The 25,740-nt window shown below is 54.2% G+C and overlaps 2 protein-coding genes across 6 annotated transcripts in view; one reads left to right on the forward strand and one right to left on the reverse strand.

Annotated features, from left to right (window-relative positions):
* The window catches only part of Cfap100 (cilia and flagella associated protein 100), a 62,196-nt gene extending 60,301 nt beyond the window's left edge, over window positions 1-1,895 (reverse strand). Inside the window, exon 1 of one of the 2 annotated variants that reach the window (XM_074044518.1) lies at window positions 1,746-1,895. The gene's annotated coding sequence lies outside the window, so the exon portion shown is untranslated. The remainder of the gene's footprint in view (window positions 1-1,745) is intronic. The other variant, XM_074044521.1, reaches the window with a different exon arrangement.
* On the forward strand, window positions 1,343-15,840 carry Klf15 (KLF transcription factor 15). Of its 4 annotated transcripts, none has more exons than XM_074044527.1 (3): window positions 1,343-1,500; window positions 6,566-7,669; window positions 14,860-15,840. In XM_074044527.1, exons 2-3 carry the CDS (start codon window positions 6,591-6,593, stop codon window positions 14,867-14,869), a joined length of 1,089 nt encoding a protein of 362 aa, XP_073900628.1. In that variant the 5' UTR covers window positions 1,343-1,500; window positions 6,566-6,590; the 3' UTR covers window positions 14,870-15,840. The 4 variants fall into 4 exon arrangements, with proteins under 4 accessions (XP_073900628.1, XP_073900627.1, XP_020041610.1 ...); XM_074044526.1 differs by having other exon boundaries at window positions 1,344-1,500; window positions 14,611-15,840; XM_020186021.2 differs by lacking the exon at window positions 1,343-1,500 and adding an exon at window positions 2,055-2,232 and having other exon boundaries at window positions 14,611-15,840.
* Window positions 15,841-25,740: the final 9,900 nt, after the last annotated feature.

The raw sequence follows: 25,740 nt of genomic DNA on the forward strand, positions 1-25,740 counted from the left end.
TATCTGCTCAGTGCTGGAGATGGGAAGGCAGAAGAAACCACTGGTCTGGTGGAACCGACCTTCTATTGGGAGAGACAATGAGTAAATAAAATAAAAGGTCATCTATGTGATAAGTTAGAAGGTAGTAAGTACCTAGAAAAAAAATAACCAGGCTAGGGAAAGGAAATAATGTGTCTGGGGGGGGGGTGCTAATACATTAGATGGAGTAACATCTTCCCTGAGAAGCTAGCACATGAACAGAACCTGAAGGAGGGGAGGAAGTCATGTGAATTCTGGGGGGGAAGAGCTTATCCAGACAGAGGGAACAGTAAACACCAAGGTCCTGAGGCAGGGTCTGCCATGCCTGACGAATCCCAAGAAGGCCATGTGGTTGGAGTAATGTGACGGGGAGAGAAGAGCTGAGGGATGGAATGGGAAGTTGTGTCCTGGAGTATACTGCAGTGAAAACTTGACTTGGACTTATGGAGTAAGGTGGAAGCCACAGGGAGTTTCTGATACCGGAAGGACAGGCTCTGACTCAGATTTCAATGGCTCTCCTTGGCTGTTCCTCAGTCTCCAGAAAGTTGTGGTGTCTTCCCTGTGTGCAGAAGCTACTCAGGATGCATCTTTGTTTCTGAGCACCTGACCTTTGGCTGCATTTTGCCCGCAGGGGATGGGAGACATTGGACTGAGGGCATGTGAGGAATGAAGAGCCCAGGGCAGGGAGGGCAGCTGGAGAAGGGCTTTGCCTAACCCTGCCCTGCCCAGACAAGATGGGAGTAGCTGAATTTTACAGATCCATCTCTTCTCATTAAAATGTGCAAATTCCACCTGCTCTGCCCACACTAGCCAGTGTGTTCCCGCTGTGTGAACTGTAAAGCCTGTCACCATCTTCAAACACAGGTCTTCCCAAGCCTCTGGCCAAGCTTTGTTTGACTGCTGCTGGATGCAGGAGTTTCCTCTCCAGCACTGGCCTGGAGACAGGGTCCCCAGATCTTGAGTCACGTGAAAGTGCTTCCCCTTTCTCCTGGCCAGGGGGAAAAGAACCAAGCCCAGCTCAAGGATCTCAGTCCAGTGTTCCTGGGAATGTCAGCAAGATGCCTTGTGGGCAGGCAGACCTGGCACTGCCTATCCCTCTTCTCTCTCCTTGCTCCTGTGTGGCTGGGGAAGACCCACGCCCCCACCGAGTGGGTTTCTTCATCTGTGAAATGCTCGGCTGGGGATCCAACTAGACTGTGGGTTAAAGGGCGCAGCAGGGTACACAGCACCCTCCGCTCACGTGTTCCCCTTGGGCAAACACCCAGAGTTTCACTCTTTCTCCCATCTAAGCTGGGCGCAAATGCGTCCCGGGATTGCTTCAGACAGACTGAACCGCTCTTGCAGACTGGAAAGCACGGTGCAGTCTTTAGGAAGGTGCTGCAGACAGACTGAGACAATCATTTTTGGGTCGGGGTCCAGCAAACCTCCTCCGACCATCCCGGAGGCCCGGAGGCAGTGCGGCGCGCGCGCACTCTCGGGAAGGTAACCGTGATTGCCTAGCGGAAAGACCAGATACCGTATTTCTCCAACAATACGCACCCCCGCCCCGCAAGTTCCCTACTCCATCTGGCAATTAACAGAACACGGCGGCCGGTGCCGCTCTAGGGCTGGAGAGCGGGTTGTGGGGAAGATTGAGCTAGCCAGGCCCCACAGCAGCCGCCCCACGTGGACTGCCCTTCCTGACCATCTCTGGGCTTTTCGTAAGTCCTGAGGCCTGTATCGCTCACCTGGGACCGAGCGTTGGAAGTGGACCCTCGTGGACGCCGCGTGTCCATCGCGAGGGGCTGGGAGCAGGGAGCTGGCTGAAGGTGGCGAACCGGGCCGCCGATCCAGCTGCGCGCAGATCCAGCTGCTCGCTGGCGCCGGGCGCGTGGGCTGCTCGGAGCCCCGCGGGGCCGGGGCGGGACCGGGGCGGGGCAGGGCGCGTGACGCGCTGCGCTGGCCAATGGGGCGCGCGCCCGAGGCCGAGCCTCCTGCGAGCCTTCGCTGCGCCCGCGGCGTCACGTGAGCGGCCCGGAGAGAGCGCAGAGAGCGGCGGGCGGCGAGGGCTCCGCCGCAGCGACCGCGGGCAGCGGGCAAGCGAGCGCAGGACCCGCGGTTCAGCCCGCGGCCGCCGCCAGACCCGAACCGAGCCACCGCCCCCAGCCCTGCCCGGGCCGCCGGGCCACGGAACCACCGGGGCCTGGCCGCCGGCCAGGCGTGCGCCAAGTCCAGGTGGGAAAGGCGCGGCGGGGACGGACGGCCGCGTGGACGCGGCCCGGGGTGACCAGGGGTCTGGCCGGGATGCGGGGATGGCGTTGGCCGTCCTTGGGAACGCGCTGTCCGAGTTCGGCGCGAGTGTCGAGATGTCGGAGGAGCGGGGCGAGCTCCGCGTGGGGCAGGGGTCGGTCCAGCCCATGGGTGGGTGACCCCCAGTCTCCCACCAGCACCTTCCTGCTAAGGCCTGCGCCGCCGCTTCAGCCTTGGCCCCGTGTGTCCGTGGCGCGCCTTACGGGCCGGCTTCCCATATGGCGGGCGCCGGGCAGGGCCTGTCGAGAGGAGGGGGCGGAGGACGCGCTGGCGGGCCTGGTGGGGGCTGGAGGGGCCCGTGGCAGAGGGGTTACTATCGGTCACTGCTGCGGTGGCAGTGGCAGGGAGGGGGTGGCACGGCCGGGGACACGGTGCCCAGCGGACCGCGCTCCGGGGTTCTACTGAAGGGTCTGAGCCAGCTCCCCATGCCTTCCTTTCCCACGCAAGTTCCCACTCGCTAGTGGGCACTCGCGGCTCCACGCGCGAGCACTTCGCGGACAAACGCACAAATCACATACACCGCCGATCACTACGCCCCGCGCACGCAGTCATACGACATAAACTCACACCCGCACCCGTACACAGGACTTGCGCTCAGATCCCCCGGCACGCAAAGTCCCCTTGCCCCCTTAGACCGAATATTACTAGAGAAATGGCTAAGGGGTGACATCCACGGAGTCAGAGGAGAGGCCACCCCCATGCTCTTAATGCCCTCTTGTTGCCCCTTCCCTCCCACTGTGCTGTTATCCACAGAACCCCCCTCTCCAGGAAGGCACAATGCTGTCACGGTCCCACGAAGGTGATGGATTCCCCCAGTGTTTGAGCGCTTTAAATCGCTTCCCTCCCAAGGACCAGGTGGCCCCGTGGGGCGCCCCAGCCGCCCTACAGGTGCGAGAATGGCGGGACCAGGCGACTTTGGGGCCTTCAGATAGCTCAGAGAGGAGACTCTTATTTTGAAGAGCGGCCCCCACCCGCCACCCCCGTGATTTGCACGCTGACCCAATGGCAAGCCCTTGGCCAGCACTCGGCTTGTTATCAATTACATGTTGTTCCTACAGCCGCTGTGTCCCCGGGAGGATAAACAGCAGGCCTGGCCGGCTGAGAGAGGGGGCGGAGTCCAGCGGCGCCGGGACTATGCCCGGAACAGTTCGTCCCCTCCCCCTGCAGGCCGCCTGCCTCTCAGTCTGCGCCACGTGCTGCTGTTTTTCAGGGACCAGAGCCGGCTTCAGCCCAGGCACTCACTTTCTAAGGCCTGCACCCGAAGTCCTAGACCCCTTTCTCGGTGCTACAGTGTCTCTCCTCAGGGGACACCAACTCTGCATTAAGACCCTGTTGCCTGACCAAGGCCACCCTGCTCCTGGCTCCCGGAATCACCTTTCCTTCACACTGGTTCAGCAAATTCTGCTAGGCCCTATTTTTGACTTTGGGAAAAGGTCTTGGACTATACAGTCCAAACAACTTATATTCTGGTGGGGAGGAAGACAGGAAGCAAAGTGCAGAAACACAAGCAAGAGAGCTTCCCACAGTGGCACCTCTACATAATGTGGGGCAGAGTACCAGAGTGACTTGTGAGCTGAGATCTCAAGAAGCCCCACCCCAGGGCTGGGGGAAGGGGGACCCACACAAGGAATAGCAGGGCAGTGGCTCAGGTGAGGTGACATAGGTGAGTGGATATGGAGCAGCAGGAGGAGGAGTGGTGGAAGAACAGGGCCTGGGCCAGTGGGCAGCCTTGAGGCCCTGAACCCATTTCTTCAGAGGTCATTAGAGCTGGTTTCCTTCTGCCTCCATCCTGCTGGATGTCCTCCACCACTTCATTTTCATTGTTTCTTGGGGAATATCTCAGTGTCTGTCGTTAAAATTAACGCCTGCCTGGAGAAGTGGCTAGCACTTAACAGGAAGGCCCTGGCTTAAACTGTGGTGGATCCAGCTAGTGGTCACGTTTCAGGGGAGGTTTTAGGCAGGCAGTGTGGGGCCTCAGAAGGCTGCAGCATTCATCCCCCTTCCTTGGCACAGCAGAGGGGCAGCGGGACTGCAGCTCACCTAAAAGTGCTGATTCTGTGCTTGTGTGTGCAGACCCCGTAGGCGCTGTGTTGTTAGCTCAGTGGATGCACATGCACCCTGGGAGCCAGGCCCTGCTGGCAGCAGCCCATCACACAAACCAAGACAGACACAGAGTGGCTGTGCCACCTGCCTGAGGTCGCCCAGTTCATAGTTGCAGATAAGAAGTGGGGCTGTGCTCAGAGGGTGGATAAGGGGGTTGGGAGTCCTAGAGTGGAGTGCAGGCTCTGTCCAGCCTCGCTTTTTGGCAGGTTGTGTATATTTTCTTTTTATTTGTTTATTTTGGGGTACTGAGGTTTGATCTCAGGGTCTCACACTTAAGTCATGCCCCTCAGCCCTTTTTGGTTATTTTTGAGAGAGGGTCCAGGCCCATTTGTGATTCACTGTGTAGCTGGGGTGGCAGGCACACACCACCATGCCCAGTCATTGGTGAGCTTCATGAATGGTTTTCTTCCCTGGCTGGCCTCAAACTGGAACTATAATCCTTTCTATCTCTACCACAGGAGTAGCTAGCATTACAGGCTTGAGCCACTGCACCAGGCTGAATGTGTGCATTTTAAAACACAGTCCCAGGTTTAAATCCTTAACAAGTATTTAAACCAAAGAGCCAGGTGGCCTCCTGGCAAACTTGCCCTGGGACTTGGTCCTGGAGCTCTGTGAAGCTTCCAGGCAGTATGGGAGCTGAGGTCAAAGGGGTTGGTGTCTCTAAGCAGAAAATAGGCTTAGAGGTCATCAAAGCATGGAATAGATGGGGAAACTGAGGTTTGGGGGTGTGAGGACTTTCCCAAGGTCATAACTGATGGTGTTGCTGGCCTATTGCCTCCTGGGCAGTGCCAGGCGCCCAGTGTGGAGTGGTCCTGGAGACAAGGGGGTGGGCTCAGAGGTGATGCCAAGCAGCAGAGACTCTCTGGCTACCCTTCCCAACCTCATAAACATACAGTCCACTGTGGCCACTGGGTAGGGACAAAGGTCCAGAGAGGTGGCCCCATCCCAGCCGGACACTGTTGACTCTTCTTGGACGCCAGATCTAGCATGGCCTTTGGCTTCAGAGGACGCAGAATTTGCGTCTCCTCTCTGTCAACATCCTCTGAGCCCCTCCTGGGCACCAGGTGTTGCACCCAGTGCTGGAGACACAGCAGAGACATGGAACACACTGGCTAGAGGGGAGACGGGCTTTAACTGAGCCCTCCCAAGGCGGTGAGTGTCCCAGACCAAAGAGCAGTGGCCATGGGTGCAGGGCAGGGGACATCTTCCTCATTGGCCCAGGGGTGGTCCTGTTTCCTATCCCACTAGAGGCGGTGAGGCCCAAGGAGACCAAGCACAACTGGGGCTCCTGGCTCTGTGGACTGTACCACCAGAGGGGCGGGGCCTCGTTCGCAAGATGGGAAGCCAGGGTGCGTTGAGAGTGTTTTGCTTGACCATCCTCACATCTGCTCAGGGAAGGGAGGGTCAGGCTGGGCTCTGGGTGAGCCTTCCCGTTTTGGGTGGGGGAACAGGTACTTACTGCTGGGCTTTTTTTTTTTTTTTTTTTTAATCTTCAAACTGTAGCTGCCAGATTCAAATACAGGCATTTATATTTGAATATAAGAAGAAACAATGTTAAAATACCAGTGTGTCCCACCCCACACAGGGAACATACTTATATTGAAAATAGTTTATTTTTATTTAATCTGAAATTCACATCTAACAGGCAGCCTGTACTTTTATTTGCTCAACCTGGCAAGCCCCAACAACATGGGGTCAGAAGGCAAATGGCTATTCTCCCTCCCACCTCCTCTGTGACTCAGCAGGCGAGGGGTTGAGGTTAGGTTCCCCAACGTGTGGTACCTCCCCAAACATACCTCCCCAACCTGGGCCCGTTCTGGGGTTCAGAGAGCCAGGAGGCCTCTCTGCCACACACTCACTTGGTCGTTCACAGACACGAGTGTGTTCTTTTCTAGGATCATTCTGGAAAATCTGTTTGAAACCAGAAGGGCCTGGGTTGAGCAATGGGCCTGGAGAGGGTTCTTTTGCAAACAGAGTGGTGCAATTTCAGAAAACACTCTTGCAGGCCCTGTTCTCTCATGGGATGGAGGCCGGACCCAGGCATTTGGCAAAGGGAAGCTATGGGCAAGCGACTGAGGGTGGTAGACATGATCCCACAAGGTGGCAGTGAGTGCCCTGTCCTTCTGACCAGACCTCCCTTGTTTCCTCTCTGCAGCTGCCACCGGCTTGGCCAGGCCAGCATGGTGGACCACTTGCTTCCAGTGGACGAGACTTTCTCGTCTCCGAAATGCCCAGTGGGTTATCTGGGTGAGAGGCTGGCCAGCCGGCGGGTGTACCACATGCTACCCTCACCCGTCTCAGAGGACGACAGCGATGCCTCCAGCCCCTGCTCCTGCGCCAGCCCTGACTCACAAGCTCACTGCTCCTGCTACAGTGGAGGCCAGGGTGCCGAGGGCCAGGACAGCATCTTGGATTTCCTGCTGTCCCAGGCCACACTGGGCAGCAGTGGTAGCAGTGGGAGCATTGGAGATGGCAGTGGCCCAGTGACCTGGGGGGCCTGGCGGAGGGCACCCATGCCTGTGAAGGGGGAGCATTTCTGCTTCCCTGAGTTCCCCCTGGGTGACTCCGATGATGTCCCCAGGCCCTTCCAGCCTACCCTGGAGGAGATTGAAGAGTTCCTGGAGGAGAACATGGAGCCAGAGGTCAGGGAGGCTCCAGAGAGCAGCAGCAAGGACCTGGAGGCCTGCAGCCAGCTCTCAGCTGGACCCCACAGGAGCCACCTGCACCCTGGGTCTGGCGGGAGAGAGCGCTGTACTCCTCCACCAGGGGACACCAATGCAGGTGGCACCCAGGGCCCAGGTGAGGGGCCGGCACCCGATGGCCCTATCCCTGTGCTGCTGCAGATCCAGCCCATGGCTGTGAAGCACGAGGCAGGCACAGGGCCTGCCTCCCCTGGACAGGCCCCTGAGAACGTCAAGGTCGCCCAGCTCCTGGTCAACATTCAGGGGCAGACCTTTGCGCTTGTGCCCCAGGTGGTGCCCTCCTCCAACTTGAACCTGCCCTCCAAATTTGTGCGCATTGCCCCTGTGCCCATCGCCGCCAAGCCCATTGGGTCGGGATCTCTGGGGCCCGGCCCTGCTGGTCTCCTGGTAGGCCAGAAGTTCACCAAGAACCCAGCAGCAGAACTCATCAAAATGCACAAATGCTCCTTCCCTGGCTGCAGCAAGATGTACACCAAGAGCAGCCACCTGAAGGCCCACCTGCGCCGGCACACAGGCGAGAAGCCTTTCGCCTGCACCTGGCCGGGCTGCGGCTGGAGGTCAGTATGTGGGACTAAACCAGGTGGCCCTCGAGGCCTGCTCATACCCGCTTGCTTGGGTGTGTAGCCAAGGCCATTTTCTCCACCATTAGATAAGGTGATTAGGAAGGCAGAGAGGGGCAGGTAGGGCACTGGGCCAGAGCTGGCACAGCTGCCCAGAGACTTCCTTGTCCCTGCAATTACTAAAGCCGGAAGCCACCTGGTCTCTGGGTTCCTAATGATCAGGTAAGGCTTGCCATGGGTTGTGCTGCATGCTGGGTATCCCAATCCAGTGGGATGAGGGTGAGGGTTGAGAGCCAAAGCTGCAGCAGAAGGGCAGGGGTGCTGACTGGGCCAGCTGTGAATGATGGCACACAGCACCATCATCAATGCCTTGTGGCACCACAGGGTAAGTACCACCACTCCCAGCCCACACCTGAGGACACTGGGGCTCAGACTGGCCACGAACCTTGTCCCAGGTCACACCACTCTGTAAGGTTTGCCGGCCTTACATCCTGCAAATACTGCCTCTCCAGTCAGGGTGGTGAGCTTTAACAGACTGGTGTTCTGTGGGCTGGGCATGGCCTTTGCTTCCTCCCTGGGGACCTGGAGGTGTGTTTAAGAAGGCACAAAGGCCAACCAAGAGGGAGGGCTGGGCTGGCTGGCTATGCTGGGGCAGAGGTGGGAGAACCCTCCAGGCTCTCTGCTCTACATGGCTGGGGGGACCTACCCCAGCCCTCAAAGGGTAGGGGCCTTGCACAGGGATATGTAGCCTTTGGGTGCCAGGGACTGATGGGCCCCTGTGCATCACCCTCCTCTGGGCCCCAGGTGTTGCTCACCTTCAGGAGGGCAAGACCACCTTTCCTGAAGGCAGTCATGGACTGGAGGTGTGGCTCAAGTGGTAAAGCACCTACTTTGAGATTGCCTACTTTGTAAGCATGAAGCCCTGAGTTCAAACCCCAAGCCCACCAAAAAAAAAAAAAAAATCCTGGAAGGCAGGCAGTCTGCAAGTGCATGGCACTCTGAGGGATACCTTGCTAGGCCCTCCTCAGCTTGGGATACCCATCCCAAAAGAAGCTCCAGCTGCATGGAGGGTGGCAGGCGCTTCCAGTTCAGTCCTTGGCTTTGCTGTTCTGGCTGTCGCTCTGTGTGAGTGTGAGAGAGGTGGCTCACACCATGGGTGTGTAGTCTGTGTGTATACCTGTCCTCCTGTGTGTCTGGGACGTATAACCACGTGTGCTTCTGCACCTGGTACGTGTGGTAGGCCTGCTGTGTGCATGCCTGTAAATGTGGGTGTGGAAGTAGTTGTGCCTTGTGTTTTCTTGAACAGACTGGTTGTGAGGGCCCATGAGCATTGGTCCCAAGCAGGGGCCTGGTCTGCCAAACCATGCTGTGGATGGGAGCTGTCACTGTGAGGTGTGATGCTGGTGATCACTTTCCCTTGGGCACAAGTGGGTCAGAAAGGGGCTTTCCCAAACAGTGTCTTGGATTGTGGAGACCCTTTCTGAGAGGTTGTTACCTGGTCCCACCCTGACCCCCATTCAGATGTACTGAGAGCCCCACAGGGTTCTAGTCCTGGTGTCCCCACCTCTCTGACCACACATCCTGGTGTAGTGAGCCCATGCAGAATCAGATGTGGCAGTAGATGGTGTGCTGCATGGTAGTCAAGGCTTGTGGAGGAGGAGCCAGAGGGAACGGGCATGGGGGTGCCCTTGACAGAAGAGAAGAGAGCATTGTGGCACCTTGTTAGGAGAAGGTAGTGGGGCAGTGGTCATGAGTCCCACCCCTGGATTAGCCACCAGCTTACTGTGCCGCGAGAGCAGTGCCCCTGCCAACGTTCAGTTTCCTATCTAGGGTGGAGCCCGAGTGTGTGCTCTACAGCACCTGTCACTTTCATACACGGGGACAATGCCCTTGGAGGTACCCATCCCCAAGGGAACTCATTGTGCCTTTGCCTGGTGTGCATGAGGGACTACAGAGAGGGTGGGCTGCCATTGGACAGCTGCCTGTATAGCACCTGACTCAGGCCAGGTTCACCTTTCCCAGCATCCTTTCCTGGCCAGTGCTGACCATCGGTGAGTGGATCTCCAGCTGCAGTGAAGCCGGGCAGGGCTGAGGCTACTTGCTCCACCACTTCCCAGGATGATAGGGCCTGCTTTTTCCTGGTGTCCCAGAGCCAGACAGCAGATAGGACCCTCAGCCCCACGTGTGCCTCGGGGAGGCACGTCACATGGCTTCAGGCGTGGTGAGCTGAAGGAGGGATGCGAGAGAGAGTGGATTCTTCAGCACAGATTCCGCTCTGTCCGAGCCCACACACAGCAGGATGGTTCCAAGGTGCCCCAAAGTGCAGAGTGGTGCTCTTGCAGGAGGTGCACTTAGCACAGCAAGGCCACCAGGCAGCCCATCCCAGTTTCCAGAGGGCTTCTCCCAGGCAGTGCACCTTTGCGGGGGGGTGGGGCACAGAGGCAGAGGCACCATGCAGTGGGGAGTGAGGGCACTGGCTCCGGGCAGCTGGTTCTCTGCTTGACTTCAGGGATCTGTAGGCCCAGGGGTTGTATCCATGGGATTTGTGGGTCCCAAAAACATGGTGATGGTCTTCCACTGGGGAAGGAAGGAGCCTGCTGCCCTTGCAGCTGTTGTAGGGGAGGATGGATCCCACCTTGGGGCAGCTGGGACCGGCCTGGAGAAGTAACTGTGTTGAGGATGGTGACCTGTCCAGTTCTCAGTACTTGCTGTGCACTGGCACTGCTCTGAGCTGCTCAGAGCTGCATCCCTCACCCAACCGCTTTGCTTGCATCTCTCCTTCCACGGGACTCATGGCCTCCTGAGGCCATCCTTGCCTTTAAGTGTCTAGCATGCAATCCACCGCACAGACATCCTGTCCATACTTCTCACTCTGGCTCTGTGAGATGAGTGGCTCTGGGCTGCCCAGGGTGCCCTGGCCTCCTCCCATCCTAGGAGCATGACCTGCTCTCTGCAGCTTGGCCTCTCCACACCCTCTGTCTGAATGGTAGTAAATGATCTGGAATGGCCAGGCTCTGTTCTGCACACCCACACGTATTACTTTATTGAGTCCTCATAGCCCTGTACAGTCTAGGTACCAGCCTGCATCCTATAGAGGGGGAAACTGAGGCACAGACCAATCATGTCACATGCCTGTGAGTGCAGTTCATGAGCGGATGCAGCCTCAGTCTTGTACCCCCATTTGGACTCTCCAGCAGTAGCAAAGTGGCTACATTTACTCTGTTCCGCCCCCAGGCTGTGGCTTTCTCAGACTCTGTGCTCATGGCTGTGGGCAAAGAGCTAAGAGCAGCAGGTGTGATGGTGACGGCCCAACGAGGGCAAGGCACTGCTGAGTGCTCTACATGGTCCACAAGGTGGGTCCCCATTTACACAGGAGGCAACGGAGGCCCAGAACAGTTAAGTAAGTTCTCTGTGGTCACACAGCTAGTAAGTGGGAGAGCCAGGAGTTTAATCCACCTGCCTGCTTCCCTGCATATGCCTGGGTATGCCTTCCAGCCTCTCTGCTCACCTTCCAGTGTATGTGTGGGGTGTGGGTGGCTTGCTGCGTTGTTTGATGGGCCTGGGCTCCAGGCAGCAGCCCTGCACCCTCACTTGCCTCTCAAGGCCTCTTCTCCTTTTCTGCCTCCTGGCTGCCTCTGGCCCTGACGCTGAGCTCTGAACTCCCAGAACATGCCAGCACCCCTGCCCTGCCCAAGGACCCCCTCTCACTGCCTGGGCTGGTGCTCACCCAGGTTCAAATTCCACTTCCTTCTGCTGTCATCTTGTATGCAGGATTCCCTGTTCCTCCCCTTTTGGGACATGACTTTGAGCCCTTGAGGGGCTGAAGCCAGACTCTGGCCTTTTGTGAACTGAGCATCTGGTAAGTGGCTATTTGCCGACCTTCCTAGAAGTTTCCTTGCCCCGCTCTCAGACACAGGCCTCCTTTGTTTCTTGTAGCAGAACATCCTGTTCCAGAGTGGCCAAGCTGTTCCTTCCAGAAAGAATCCCCTCTGCCATAGCTTATGTGCATATTAATAGCTGTCATCAGTCCTGTGTGGCAGGTACATTGACATCCAAAGGGGAAACAGGAGGCCTAGAGAGAGGTAATTGCAGGCCCAGGGCCACAGAGCCAAGAGGGGGTGAGGACAAGATTCAAACCCAGTGCTCTGGCTCCCAGCCTGCTCTCTTGACCCCTGTATCCCTGCTGCTCCTATGCAGTGAGGCATTCTCTGGCCCCATCCTCATGGTAGTCAGAGGCTCCATGTCTGTATGGTCAGACAGGTTGTGCACTGCACAATTGAGGGGTTTCATCCCCGAGACTTGACTGTTTATGATAATGGCTTTCTAGAAGATGGTGGATAAGTGTCTTGAGGAAAAATTACCTTCTCATGAAGGTGCTATGACTGTAATGCCAACATCCCAGGCTGCTCCAGAAAGCATCCAGCACTCTGTGCTTTCTGTGCCTTGCAACTCAGCTGGGCCTGACCTACAGACAACAGGAACTTGCCAGGGACCAGGCCCTGCTCTGAGCTCTGTGTATGCAGTAAGAGCTCAGTCTTTTTTTTTTTTTTTTTTCATTTTTCTTTTATTATTCATATGTGCATACAAGGCTTGGTTCATTTCTCCCCCCTGCCCCCACCCCCTCCCTTACCACCCACTCCCCCCCCTCACCCCCCCCAATACCCAGCAGAAACTATTTTGCCCTTATTTCTAATTTTGTTGTAGAGAGAGTATAAGCAATAATAGGAAGGAACAAGGGTTTTTGCTGGTTGAGATAAGGATAGCTATACAGGGCATTGACTCACATTGATTTCCTGTGCGTGGGTGTTACCTTCTAGGTTAATTCTTTTTGATCTAACCTTTTCTCTAGTTCCTGGTCCCCTCTTCCTAATGGCCTCAGTTGCTTTTAAGGTATCTGCTTTAGTTTCTCTGCGTTAAGGGCAACAAATGCTAGCTAGTTTTTTAGGTGTCTTACCTATCCTTACCCCTTCCTTGTGTGAAGAGCTCACAGTCTTAATACAACAGCCGAGCACTGCCCTGAACGCTTGCCTCACTGCCTTTACAATCCTCTGGCACAGGGCTGTCGCTCTCCCTGCCTCCAGGCGGGAAAACTAAGGCTAAGCAAGCTGGCCACCTGCCCAGGTTTCAGGGTCAGTTCAGAGGCTGCCCTTTACCCAGTGGGTCCCCATCCCTCTCCATTGTTGTCTCCGTTAGCTGCTGTTGAGAGAGTGTGATGGTGTGAGGTAGGGGTCTCCAGGATTCAGTCCCAGGACAGATCCTCAGATACCAGGATGCTCTGGCAGCAGGGAGGGCACTCTGGAATGAAGACAGCTTGTTCTCTGACCTGGCTATCCCTCAGCTGCCAGTCCCTCCCAGAGTGTCACCACAACCACAGGGCTGCTTCAGCCTGTCTGTCACCTTTCAGATGAGCCTAGGAGGCAGGCAGGAAACCCAAGGTCTTCTTTGGAAGACGGAGGATACTGAAGTCCAGGATTGCTCAGTCGTTGACTCAGGATCACCCAGGGTACTCAGTAGGGTGGGGGCTGTCAAGACGAGGCCATAAGAGTGAATCTCACTGGCCTGCTGACTGCGACTTGGCTGCTTTGAGCCTTTGTCATGGTCTCTGCACTGTGTCCTTAGCTTTCTGCTTCCCCTGCCGGGGCCACCTCACCTCCTCAGAAGCTGTATGCCCAACTCCAGCCGAGAGTAGGAGGCCCTCGATCAGGACATGGATGTCACAGACAGCTGAGCCACACCGAGGGGCTGGTGGAGGAGGTCAGGCCATCTGTTGTCACCAGAGCAGGCAGGGTGAGGAAGGATGCCTCAGGGGCTGTGCAGGGACCCCTGTTCCAGCCTCAGCTGCTCTGTCATGGTGACCTTGGATCAGCCCTCAGTACTCTGAGCCTCAGTTTTGTAATTGGCACACAGGACAACTAAGCTTTATTGAGTCAGAAAATGGACTGAGAGCTCCTTTCTGTGCCAGGCCGGCCCCCTTGACACCCTGGGGTGTGGGTTGAAGTGTGGTCTCCATGTGCAGCAGCTGCCCCATCTGGGATCAGGGCCCCAGGTCCTGGGGCAGCACAGAAGGTAGAGACACTGCTGAGCCCTGCCCAGCACCTGTGCTGTTGGGTCCAGCTATTCCTGTCTACAGGATCAAGGCCCCCACCCCAGGGCAGGGCAGCGGTAGCCGCAGCTCCTACCAGTTGGGTGGGATGGGGACTGCTGTTCTGGGTGACACTTAACCTGACTCTTGCTCAGTGGCCTGGCGTCTAGGAATGTGTGCTCTGCTTGTCCTTGAGTATGTGTATGCATGTGTGCTCATTGTGTGTGACAGTATACATGTTGGGGAAGGGGTGAGGTGCAGGGGTGCTGCTGCCAGTACCAGGGCCAGGGTCACGTGTGGAGAACCTCAGACCCCTGAGGTCAAGGACCCAGGGTCTGGGCATCTTGGCCCAGCTCAGGTTCTTGCTGGTGATACGAGTGTTTTGCCCAGGCCTGCAGAGGCCAAGAGAAGGCCATGCCAAGGCAGCCGGGTGCTTAGAAGCACCTCACAGGAGTGCATTTTGGTTTGGGGGCATTTTAGGGGACTCCTGCTACAGGACAGCAGGGTCCATCAGTGGGGCAGCCTCCTTGCTGGGCCTCAGTGTCCCTTGTGGATGGGCTTATCTAGACCTTCAGGGAAGATGAGGACTGGGGTGATACTGGCAGTGTGGCCATACTTTGAGTGACTGAAAAGCCGGTGATTAGCATGCTGACTTCAGAGAGCTGAGGCAAACCGGGCAGGAGGAGGGACTCCAGCCTCCAGTCCTTCCTGCTGGGGCAGCCCTGACCCTCGGTGAGGATGGGCCCAGCCAGAGGCGCGGGGCTCCGGGGCCTCGGTGGCTGGCGGAGGGTGCAGAGGGACTCCGGTGTAAGGCCCAGCCGGGGTCCCCGAGGCCGCTGACCGCCGTGTCCCGCAGGTTCTCGCGCTCGGACGAGCTGTCCCGGCACCGGCGCTCGCACTCGGGCGTGAAGCCGTACCAGTGCCCCGTGTGCGAGAAGAAGTTCGCGCGGAGCGACCACCTGTCCAAGCACATCAAGGTGCACCGCTTCCCGCGGAGCAGCCGCGCCGTGCGCGCCCTGAACTGACGGGCGCCCGCCCCGCCGTCCACACCCGCCTTTCTTTTCTTCTCTTTTTTTTAAAGCAATAATTTATTTGCCTCCTTCAGAGGGATGTGACAATGCTACCAGCTCACGTTCTGACGCCTAGGAGGTGTGACCCAGAGCCTGCCACCCGCTGCCTTTCCTGGGAGGATCTAGGGCCGCCCCCCACCCCACCCCCCGCGTGTCCTTGGGGGCTGGGCCCCCAGTGTGACTGGCGGCCCTTGGCCTTGGCCTTTCCTGTCTCTGTGCCTTCCCCGTGGCCAGGCCTCCACCGCAGCCACCAGCTGGAAGTTGGGTCTGGGGACCTGGCCCTTCTCCTACTAGGCTCCCCACATGGGCCAAAGCCAACACTTTATTGCTGGGGAAGAAGAAATGTGCAGTTTTGAAATGGTCAGTTCCCACAGGGAGCCATGCTGGGAGGAAGGAAGTAGGCCAAAAGTCCAGGGCTGCACTGTGGTGTGAGGGAAGCTGTGTCCAAGATACAGCACTAAGCATGATTCACTGAGGGTATGGCAGGTCATTGGAGGATGGGGGTCAGGACCTGGCCAATGGGCTGATGCGGGGGAGAGGTGACCAGTGCCCTCCTGGTGGGTCCTGCAGTGCATGTGCTTGAGTTAAATGTGCAAGACAGATAGACGCACAGAGCCGTGGGCATGTGTACCCAGCATGGTTCATCCCCTCCTCCCAGTCCTAGACAAATCCAGACACCAGCCTCCAGGGTCCTCCTGGGGAGGAGAGGGAGCACTGGCTAGAGCCTCCCGGCCCTGGTTTAGAAATGCATTCCTCACCTTGTCTAGAAATTAATATCAAACCAACTAGCTTGTTTTGACAGGTATATTTCACATCCTATGAATGTATGTAAATAAACTGTACATAGGTACACATCTACATAAAATATCTTTTAATAACGTCAACATTTATGTAAATTTGAAATTTAAAAAAATCTATAAAGCTGGTGTACATATGTTACAATTATGTATATTTTCTTTGGTCCTTCATAAAAATATATTTACTTTGCCAATAAAAAGATAAAAGAATGCAAGCACTCTGGCGTTCGTGTGCTGTTTTTCCTCTGCCCTCCAGGGATGTGGGTATAATTCTGGGGCTGAGACCCCCTGAAATCCACTCATTCCATTGTCCCCACCTGGACCTCCTTCTCTTCAGCCCATATTCTGGTATCACCTGTGGGAAGCACCTCAGGCCAGGCCAATCACCTCCTTCCCTGGTTGCCATTTGAGACGCTCACTGGGTCTTCACCGCCAAGCAGTCCAAGTCCCCAGTGTGCCCCTCCTGTGTGCACCCTGCAGATCATTTCCCCCTCCTGCTCTTCCCCAAGGATGGTGGCCCGCCCAGCTCCAACATGCATGGGTGATGCTGACTGGATGGGAATTTTGACCAGGCGGTGCTGACACTCGGAGTGGCCAGTGTGTGGAGTTAGGCCACCTCCTCTGCCCTCCCCAAATCCCTGATATGCTTGTGTGGATCCATGCACGTGTCCTGTACAGGATAGGAGGCTGGGGATGACAGGGCCAGAGAACAAGAGGAGGCTGTGGTCTCCGTGAGAATGGCCCCAGGGAGGTGGACAGGGTCAGCAGCTCAACTGATAGAAGTACACAGTAGGAAGGCTGCCCTGGCTCACCAGTGAGCAGTAGAAGGGGAGGTCCTTTTTCACTGATGCAGGTTGAGGTAAGCATTTCTCAGTGAGCCCCTCCAAGATCTAAGTCAGCAGACAGGTGGCTTTCCAGCAGAGATGTCTGTGGGGGGTGTGGGGGAAGCTGTCCATCTCAGAAGGTGGGGGTCACTGTTCTCACGTGCTCGGGGACTGCCCGCTCTATTCTGTACAGTGGAGCAGGCTGGTAGACATTGAGCTTTCCTGAGTACCTGGCAGGACTGGACATCCCATTCTGACAGACTGTGACCTCTGACCTTTGCACCTGATGTACCCTGAGGACAAACATACTCTGGGGAAATGAGGCATTGATTTCCAGTGGCGTTGGTGTAAATTTTCTTCATAAACAGGCAAAGCAGTTCTAGATAAGAGTGACATCGGAGGGATGAGAAGAGAGTGTGGTCAGGATGGTGACACTGGAGGAGGAATAAGCACATGTACCTGCAGGGCCAATGACTGACACAGACGCCCTGCTCACCTCACCTCTGTGTATGGCCCCGGCAGTCCAGTCATCCTGACCCTGACCTCTCAAGCTGATATGTTGGGCCACCTTGGGACAGGGAGTGCATGTGAGGTGGTCCATGTCTGTCACCCCTCAGACTGGACTCCCAGACCCCTCCCCTGCTTCATGGAGGTCTTGGCTGAGAAGGGCTGGAGGGAAGCAAGGCAGAGAGCAGGCCATTGGAGCCACACTGCTTGCTGCCCTCTCCTCTCTGCGTTGGTGGGTTTCTTGAGCCTCTCTAGATTGCAGCTTCTCACCCCACAGAACAGATAAGTATGAAAGGCCACAGGTCACAGCATGGTTGACTTGAAGATGTAAGCCAGGTGCCCTGTGATTGTCTGTGCTGGGAGAAGAATCTGGAAGGCCATGAGACAGACAAATGACACTCTTCTGAGTGTATTTGGCTAAGAGCAGAGGATTGTTAAATACCTATCACTAAAATTAACAGTGCTCTAACGGTATTTAAGTGAAGATGTTGGGGGCTAGGTGATTTGATTCCCTAATTAATAGTTGTTAAGCCCCTTCCCTGGTGCCCAGCTGCCATGAGTAGAAGACTGTCAGTCCTCATGGCAGCTGGCTGCTTTGAACATGCCACACAGTCCTTGAGGAAGTTACAGGGCAGCCACAGCTGCTTGCTGCCCAAGAACAACTCTGGCTCCAGAAAGTGCTGCCCAGCATTCACAACTGTTTCAAACAGCTTGTGCTGGACTTTTTGCCATTACAGCTTTGGTGAACCCTAGATGATCTTGTAGCTATTTCCACCCAGACCAGAGGGGGAACACTTCCCAGTGGCTCAACAGAAGGCCTGTGATTGGTCCAAACACAGTCCTTCATTTACATGAAGGATCATGCTGTGATTGGTGCAAACCTAGTCCTTCATTTGCATGGAGGACTGGCTGTATTGGTGCAAACACCCTTGCCACACTCCCTTTCTGGCTGTATAAGCAGGATAAAAGGCCTCTCTCCAGTGGTCATTTCTTTTCTTTTTTTGTTATTGTTTTGTTACTGGAGTTTGAACTCTGAGTCTCCTGCATGTTCAGCAGGTGCTCTACTGCTTTAAGCCATGCCCTCAAGCTCTTTTTCTTGTCTACTTTGGATCTTTATTTAGAAGTACAGCAGGCTGAGCTGGTAACAGGAAGAGGAGACAGGGAAGTGGTAGAGGTGGCAGAGGTGGTGGTAGAGGTGGCAGTAGCGGCTGTAGCAACCAGAGGGTGGCTGAAGAGTTCCAGAGAGCAGCTGAGGCAGAAACAGTGGGGATCAGAGGCATGAGAGACAATGTGGAAGTAGACAGGAAAAGGGGCAGAGGCTGAGGCTGAAGACAGAAGGTTGTGAAGACCCAGAGATGTGATACCGTGCCTTAGTTGCTGGAAGACTGGAAGAGAGCCACCAAGCCTAAGGGCCAAGGGTCTAGACACCCCAGGCCCAAGAGTTGAAACATTAGTCACTATAGGGCTGAGGGTTCAAACACCAAAAGCCTGCTCAGGAGCTGTGACCCTCATCAGACTTGCCTGCTGCTGCTGCTGCTCACAGCTGCTGCAAGCCCAGGATTACAAGAGCTGCCAAGTGCCGGGCTGCTGGTTAAGCCCAGAGCAGTGAGTCCCCAAGCCGAGTGGCCAGAGCCATGGTCTCTGTGGCCAAAGGCTGGAGCAGAAGGCCCCTAGCCTCAGGCCTGGAGCCGGGAGCCTCTGGGTCTGCCGTGCAGCCCCTAGACCTGGGCACTCAAGGACAGGGACTGCCAGAGCTGGAAGAGGTCCTCACCTTCTCACCATTTCTATCAGGAAGAGCAGGAGGACCCCAGGCAGCTGTTCTGGATAGAGCAGAACAGGAAATGTAGCCCCAAGGATTCTTCCTGCCCCACCCTGCCCAATCTGCCCCCAAGACACACAGAGAGGAGAGGAAGGTACCATTCACTGATCACTGTACCAACCAGCATATGGGGCAAGCTGCTATAACAACAAAATCCCCCAATTCTGTGACTTCAACAAGGTAGATGATTATTTTCCTCTAGCTGACACTGGAGACTTCAGCATGGAGCACCTAACTCATTCCTATTGTTGCTCCTCCAGGCTCTGGAGTGTTGATCAAAGATGGCTTGAGATAGTTGGCAAAAGCAGGCGGGAGGCCCAGCCTGCCCCCTAGGCACAGTCACTCCTGCACATGTCACTCCTGCACGTGATCTGAGCTGCAAGGGAAGCTGTCCCCACTGCAATCACAGTGTAGCTTCTCCTTCCCAGAAGCCCAGCACAATGGTGCCTGCACAGCCCCCCATAAGTTTGTCTCTAGGGCTCTGCCCATATTCTCAGCAGGGGTGTCCCTGACAAGTGTGGAACCAATGGTGGGGGGCAGCAGACTATCAGGAAGGAAAACCTGGTGGGAAAACTCTCCAGGAGGCCCTATGCAGGAGCTATGCTGGCTTGGCTGAGAAGTCAAGGTCCAAATGATGCAATCTTGACTCCTGTAGACAAAAGCAAACTCTTACAATTTACCATGGTGTCCTGAATGGGGTCCTGTATAGACAGGGGCCACAGTGGGGAGGGAACTGAGTCAGAAAGCCCAGGTTAAGGGATTGCAGTTTTCCCTGTGTTGCATTCAGTTTAAAGGGAACAAGCACTGAAGGCTGCACAGGTGTGAGGAGGGAATGTGTCTTTGCAGGTAGAGAGTGGGGACCTGGTGATCCAGTGTGTGACAAACACCTGGTCTGAACAGGTCCTGCTTTGAGGACAGGCAGGGATGGAGATGACTGTTCTGAGTCCTACTCAAAAAGGAGAGAGTGAGGCAGAGAGCAGCATCTACAAACTCAAAGAAAGTGCAAACCTGGACAGGCCCCTGCAGGGACAGGCAGCCACCTTTAGTCTTGGCTCCTAGGAGGCCACAAAGAGACCCAGACTGCTAAGTAAGATTGTGCTAGCAGAAGCTAATGGAGAGGTGGAGGGGGAAGGAAGATAGCAAGGAAGCAGACACTGCAAGGGCAGAATTAAAGTCCACATGGGAGGCCGTAAGGAGAGCCAAGGACTCACCAGCTCCAGCACAGAGAGAAATGCCATCTGCACCCCAGAGCTTTCTCAAAAGCCAGGTGGGCCATTACTTGCTGTTCCCAACATCTGGGCAGAGCTGATAATGTAAACACCAAGGGCAGTCCCAGTCCCACCTAGCCTCTGGGACCAGAATTACGAGCAGATTTACCCCAGCTCTCGCAAGCTACATTGCACGCTTGAGCCAACTGAATGGGGCTGAGCAGAAGGGTGGAAGCAGGCGTTAGAGGTATAAATATTCCACTCAAAGAGCAAAAATGCATTTCTGTGGAAATACATCTTGGTGGGTGCAATGCCTCAAGCCAATAATCCTAGCTATTTGGGAGGCAGAGATCTGAGAATTGTGGTTGAAGGCCAGCTTGGGAAAAATGTCGTCAGACACCTTCTCAACCAGTGAGTGCTGGAGCACATCTGTCATCCCAGCGGCACAGGAAGTATAAATAGGAGGATTGTGGTCCATGGTGGCCCGGACATAAAGTGAGACCCTATCTCAAAATTAACTGAAGCAAAAAGGGCTGGGGACATGACTTAAGTGGTAAGTGGTAGAGCACTTGCCTAGCAAGTGTGAAGCCTGGAGTTCAAACTCCAGTACCTCATTAAAAACAAACAAACAAAAAGCACCATCAAAAACTACATCTAAATAAATGCTAATGTGTTTTAAATGCAAATGTCAAAAATTGTCAGAGGAAGAGAAGAAAGTTGGCCATGTGGAAGTAATGGCACAATCCCAGTCTCGTGTTCCCTTACTGTCTCCCCTCCACCCAAGGATGGAAGTGAAAAAATTTCCCTAAATGAGTGCAGTCCTCTTCCCAACAGATGCATCACTGAAGCAAATGTTCTCGAGTGGCAGCGCCTAATGTCCCTCCTTGCAGTGGTCTTTGGAGGGCGAGCTTGGACCCTGCACAAGGATGGCAGGGCTTTTTAGCAGCGTCTTCTCAGTGCTCAGTACCAGGTCATTACCTACTCAACAGTGGGACAACTGCAAGCCATGTACACAAGTGACTAAGCAATAAAGAAGATAAATCCAGCCTGAAGTTATGGCAGCTTTAAGATGCTGTGCAGTTTCCTAGGGTTTGTTCGCATTTTCCTACCCAGGAAGTTAATCGTGGGAGTGTCCATCTCACACCAGACACCTGGGGCTGTGTCTTTTCACTCCATCACCTATCCTTCTGCCTCCAATGGAAGGCCCGAAGGTGTCCCCATCCTGAGAGGCCTGATGGACAGAGCCTTTTCTCCAGAGCAGGGGACTGTACCATTGAACAATGAGGCAGTCTTAACCACTCAGTCTTCCCCTAGAAAGGCCCAAGGGGTGCTCTGGGTGCTCGTGGTGACTGTTGGTGGCTCTTGGGTTTGTGTCCCTGGAGTTGAGGATGAGGGGTATCTTATGTACCTGATGGTTTTCATCCCCCACTCTCTTGCCACCGTGTCACCTGTCTCTTGTGGATAGGCTTCATTTGAAACCCCAGTCAGGCCAATTCACTGCTACTTCTGCTGCCCTGACGTGAGGGACTCTGGATAATTCACTATGTCCCCAGAGATGTCCTCAGACTTCTGGAGACACTGGCTTTCACAAACATACCTGTATTTGCAAGCAGAACTGCCCAGCACATACAAACATAAATACAACCAAACTCCATGCCGTTTGTGCGTCCTTGTGGATTAGTCCGTTTTTCATCCCTAAATGAAGTACACAAGGCAGACTACTTCATAAGGAAAATGAATTTATTTTGGCTCACAGTTTTGGTCCAAGGTCAAGGGCCTTCATGGGCTGCATGGTGACGACTTTCTCGCTGGCAGAGTCCTGAGGAAGTGCAGGACATTACCCGGAAAGAGACAGGGAACATGCACACGTGTTTTCTGCTCTGTCTGTCTGTCTGTCTGTCTCTCTTTCTCTCTGTAGTGCTGGGGATCAAATCCGGGGACTTGAAGCCAGGCAAGCGCTCTACCACTGAGCTACATCCCCATTCCTTGGTTTTGTTCTGTTTTGTTTTTTGGTGGTACTAGGGTTTGAACTCAGGGCCTGCCCTTTGCCAGGCACTGTACTACTTGAGTCATGACTCTAGCCTCAGTTCTTGGTTTTTTGACAGTCTTTCTATGTATCCTACACTGCCTGAAACTTAAGACCCTTCTGAGTGCTGGGATTGTAGGTACAAGCCACCTTCTTATAAAGTCACCAGGATTTAATCATAGGGGTTCTACCCTGATGAATTTATCTAATCCTAGTCATGGCCCAAATCCCCATCTCTAACCCCATAGTCAGATTGAGTTTTTACCTTCTTAATACCTCACAATAGGAATTAAATTTCAACATGAGAATCCTCGGACTCACTCAAGCCATATTATGAGGTATTAAGAAGGTAAAAACTCAATCTGACTATGGTGTTGGAAGATGTATGAAAACGTCCTCTAAAGGTACAAAAAAAAATTAATGTCGTATCAGAAGCGACAAAGGCAAATTGGTCATCAGGCACAGTAGAAATTCTAGGAAAGACCCAGTATAGATGGCAACTTATTATAAGAGCTATTGATACATGGCAGTGAGGCAACTGGGCTTTCATCTCTCAGAAAGGGGAAGGCACAGCTTTGTCTCACACCATACACAATAAGTTCACTCCAGGTAGTTCAAGGGGCCAGACATAAACACACGATAACATAGAATATTTAAAGCTGTTGAAATCACTGTAAGGTAGAAAGGAAAAATGGAGGGGATGAACCAATTCAGGATATAATACATGGAAATGCCATAATGAAACTCCCTGTGTAGCTATCTTAAACAAACAAAAATGTTTTCTTTCAAAAATGAGGAACTGGAGGGTAAAACACATCCTGTCTGGGGATTGGTACCAGTGGGAAGGGGGAGGATATAAGGAAATAGTGAAGGAGGGAGAATATGATGGAAATTTTATGTACTCATGTATGAAAATGGAAAAATGAGACTTGTTGAAACTGCTCCAGATATGGGGGGCAGAACTAAAGAAGAATGATGGAGGGGGTGAATTCAACTATGATATAGTGTAAGAACTTTCGTGAAAGTCACCACAAACCCCAATACAGCAAAAATATGATAATAAAAATTTTTAAAAATAAATGAAAGCCTAAGTGGTAACAAAATGGAAACAATGGATGTATTTGAAAGCAATTCCTGCTTAAGAATAGACACACCAGGGATAAGGTGAGAAGACAGAGATTATAGAGCACAGAAACGTGTGGATCAACAATGCAGACGCATGCAATCTGCATGTGTAAGATTGCACTACCATTGAATGAGTGGAAGGTAAAAATCCCAATAGGAAGAAAGGCAATGGACGTAAACAATCACTGAAAACTGACGGGAGAAAAATGCAACGGCCGAGAAGCGCAGATAGATACCTGACCCTGTAAATATGCAGAAAAGCAAAAATAAAAATAATATATCCTAGGATGCTGGCTAGAGCGGAAAAAATGTAAAAGATGGATGATATTCCAGGTTGACATTTGTTGGGGATATGTATTTGTTGGCTGCCCTCCTCCTCAGCGAGGAGCCTGGCTCCCTCCACCTGCCACCCATTTCCTTAATTCCAGGTCAATTCTAGGTTCAATTCCAGGTCTCGTGTACAGGGCTGTGAAAACTGCTCACCTGCAGCAAGCAGCTCCATCAACTGGAGTACAGTGTGTATGCACAGCTCCTCCTGCCCTTAGCCACAGGGTGACCACGGTGTCCCAGGTTACTGAGGCTGGCACCACCACCTGCATTCCCTTTGGGGAAGTTCTTTCATATACAGTTACACACCACTTAGCGGTGGGGATACGTGGTGAGAGGTGCCTTGTCAGGTCATTTCGTCATTGTGCAAACATCATAGTGTCCTTGCACAAACCTACATGGTACGCAAACCTACTGCACACCTTATACCCTTGTATATGGTCCCCATTATCTGAAACATCGGGGTTGGAGGGCAGCTCGGTGGTAGAGCACCTGCCGAGCACGTACAAGGCCCTGGGTTCAACTCCCAGTGCACATCCCCGCCCCCCCCAAAGAAATAAGATTACACAGGGCATGACTGTACACCCTTTTATAGATTGCTTATTAATTAATTCATTAATTTCTAAAACTCCTCTCAACTCTATTCCTCAGCCTGTACATCCAAGACAAGTTGGGGTGCCCATTTACCCCATCCCTGTGGTAAAGAGTCTCACCTTTGACATCTGCCCTCCACACAGCTAACGGGTGTCCAGTCCTACAAGTTTCACGTTCTTCATCTTTCTTGCCCCTGCCCACATCCCTGGCCTCTCCCCCTGCCACCACCCTCATTCAGCCGGTGGCCCCTGTAGGTCGAGCTGGCCTCATGGTTGGAGCCTAACCTTCTCTGTGCCCCAAGCTGCCCTGCAGTGAAGTGCACACTCAGTCTCGCTTGGTTCCCGATGTCTCAGCCGTGAAGTAAGGTCTTCCTTCCACTTAGAGAACTCACAGACGGCCATCAACTCTTTTTCTTCTTTTTTTTGGCGGGTGGTGGTGGGGAACAGCCCAGGAGCTTCCTCCCTGTGGAGAAGAGACTTCTGTCCACATAGGAGTGTTGCTAGCTGCACACTTTCCTTGTATCATTGCCCTGAAAATTCTCCACCCCTGGGGTCTTTGGGCTGAGCCCCAATACCAGCAATGTTGAGTTGGGGTAACACATGTGGAGGAAGCCACAGCAAGGCACTGTGGCTGAGCTCTAGCCATGGTCTACACCTACAGAATCCCCTGGGGTCCATTTCCCTGTTGTGCAGCCAGGCATACTGCGGTGGGTGTGGTGTGTGAAACACTCACTCCCCCAGCTGCTGGCAAGGCAGTAGTCAGTGTCCAGGGGACTTCCTTAGCTGAGGAAAACTGGCTCACTCAAGGCCACATCTCCTTCCAGTGACAGAGTGACATCAGGGAACAGGCCCCATCCTGTCTCCCTAATTTAGGACAACTCTGCAATGCTGCCAGCTCTTGAACTCCCCATAGGCTTGCAAGGCCCACACAAGCCTGATTTGCTTCCTACCAATGTTGGCTTTCTTCCTGTTCTCCATGGTGTTGGTGGGCCACACACTTCCTGCATATTGGTCCCATCTCGGGGGAGACCAACACTATTCTGACCTCAACCAGGGCCAGGAAGTGGCCCAGTGCCAGCTTTTCCCTCATGTTAGGAACCTGCCCTCTGGGCCACTGGCTCTCTGCCCACTTGCTGGTCAGCCTGTGGTTCTTGTTCTGCTCTTTCCACCCTCTGCCCAGACTCAACATGTCCTCAGGATGGGGCCTCAGGCTAGTGACCAAATCACCAAGGCCTTGAGTACATGGCGTCCACACAAGAGGAGCTGAAGAGCGTTGGCAAGTCTCTTCAGCTAACAAAAGTCTGAAATTCAGATGGCCCAGCTGGGAGCTTGTGAGTAAAACTGGCAGAGTGAGCTCCAAGTGGAAGTTCTGGCCAGCCAGGACAGGCCCAGGCCAATCAGTGTCAGCTGATGGGCATGATGTGAAAACAGAAGCCAAACATTGTCTAAAAGACCCTGATGTTCATGCAAAATATTCTGGTCTTTAAATATTGGTTCCATGTCTCAAACACAAACAAACGGAAGCCACATGCAGCTGAGGCTCCCCAGTGCTCTGCCTTGCGTACAAGGGACCTGTGTACATGAGATGAGGGGCTGTGACAGTGACTGCAGGCTGGAACCCTGGTCCTCGGCAGGCTTTTAAAAATTCCCTTTAATGATTCGCTTTAGAATCTTGTGTGCGGCCACCCTC

Source organism: Castor canadensis, chromosome 10 (assembly GCF_047511655.1).
Source record: "Castor canadensis chromosome 10, mCasCan1.hap1v2, whole genome shotgun sequence".
Taxonomy (NCBI): domain Eukaryota; kingdom Metazoa; phylum Chordata; class Mammalia; order Rodentia; family Castoridae; genus Castor; species Castor canadensis.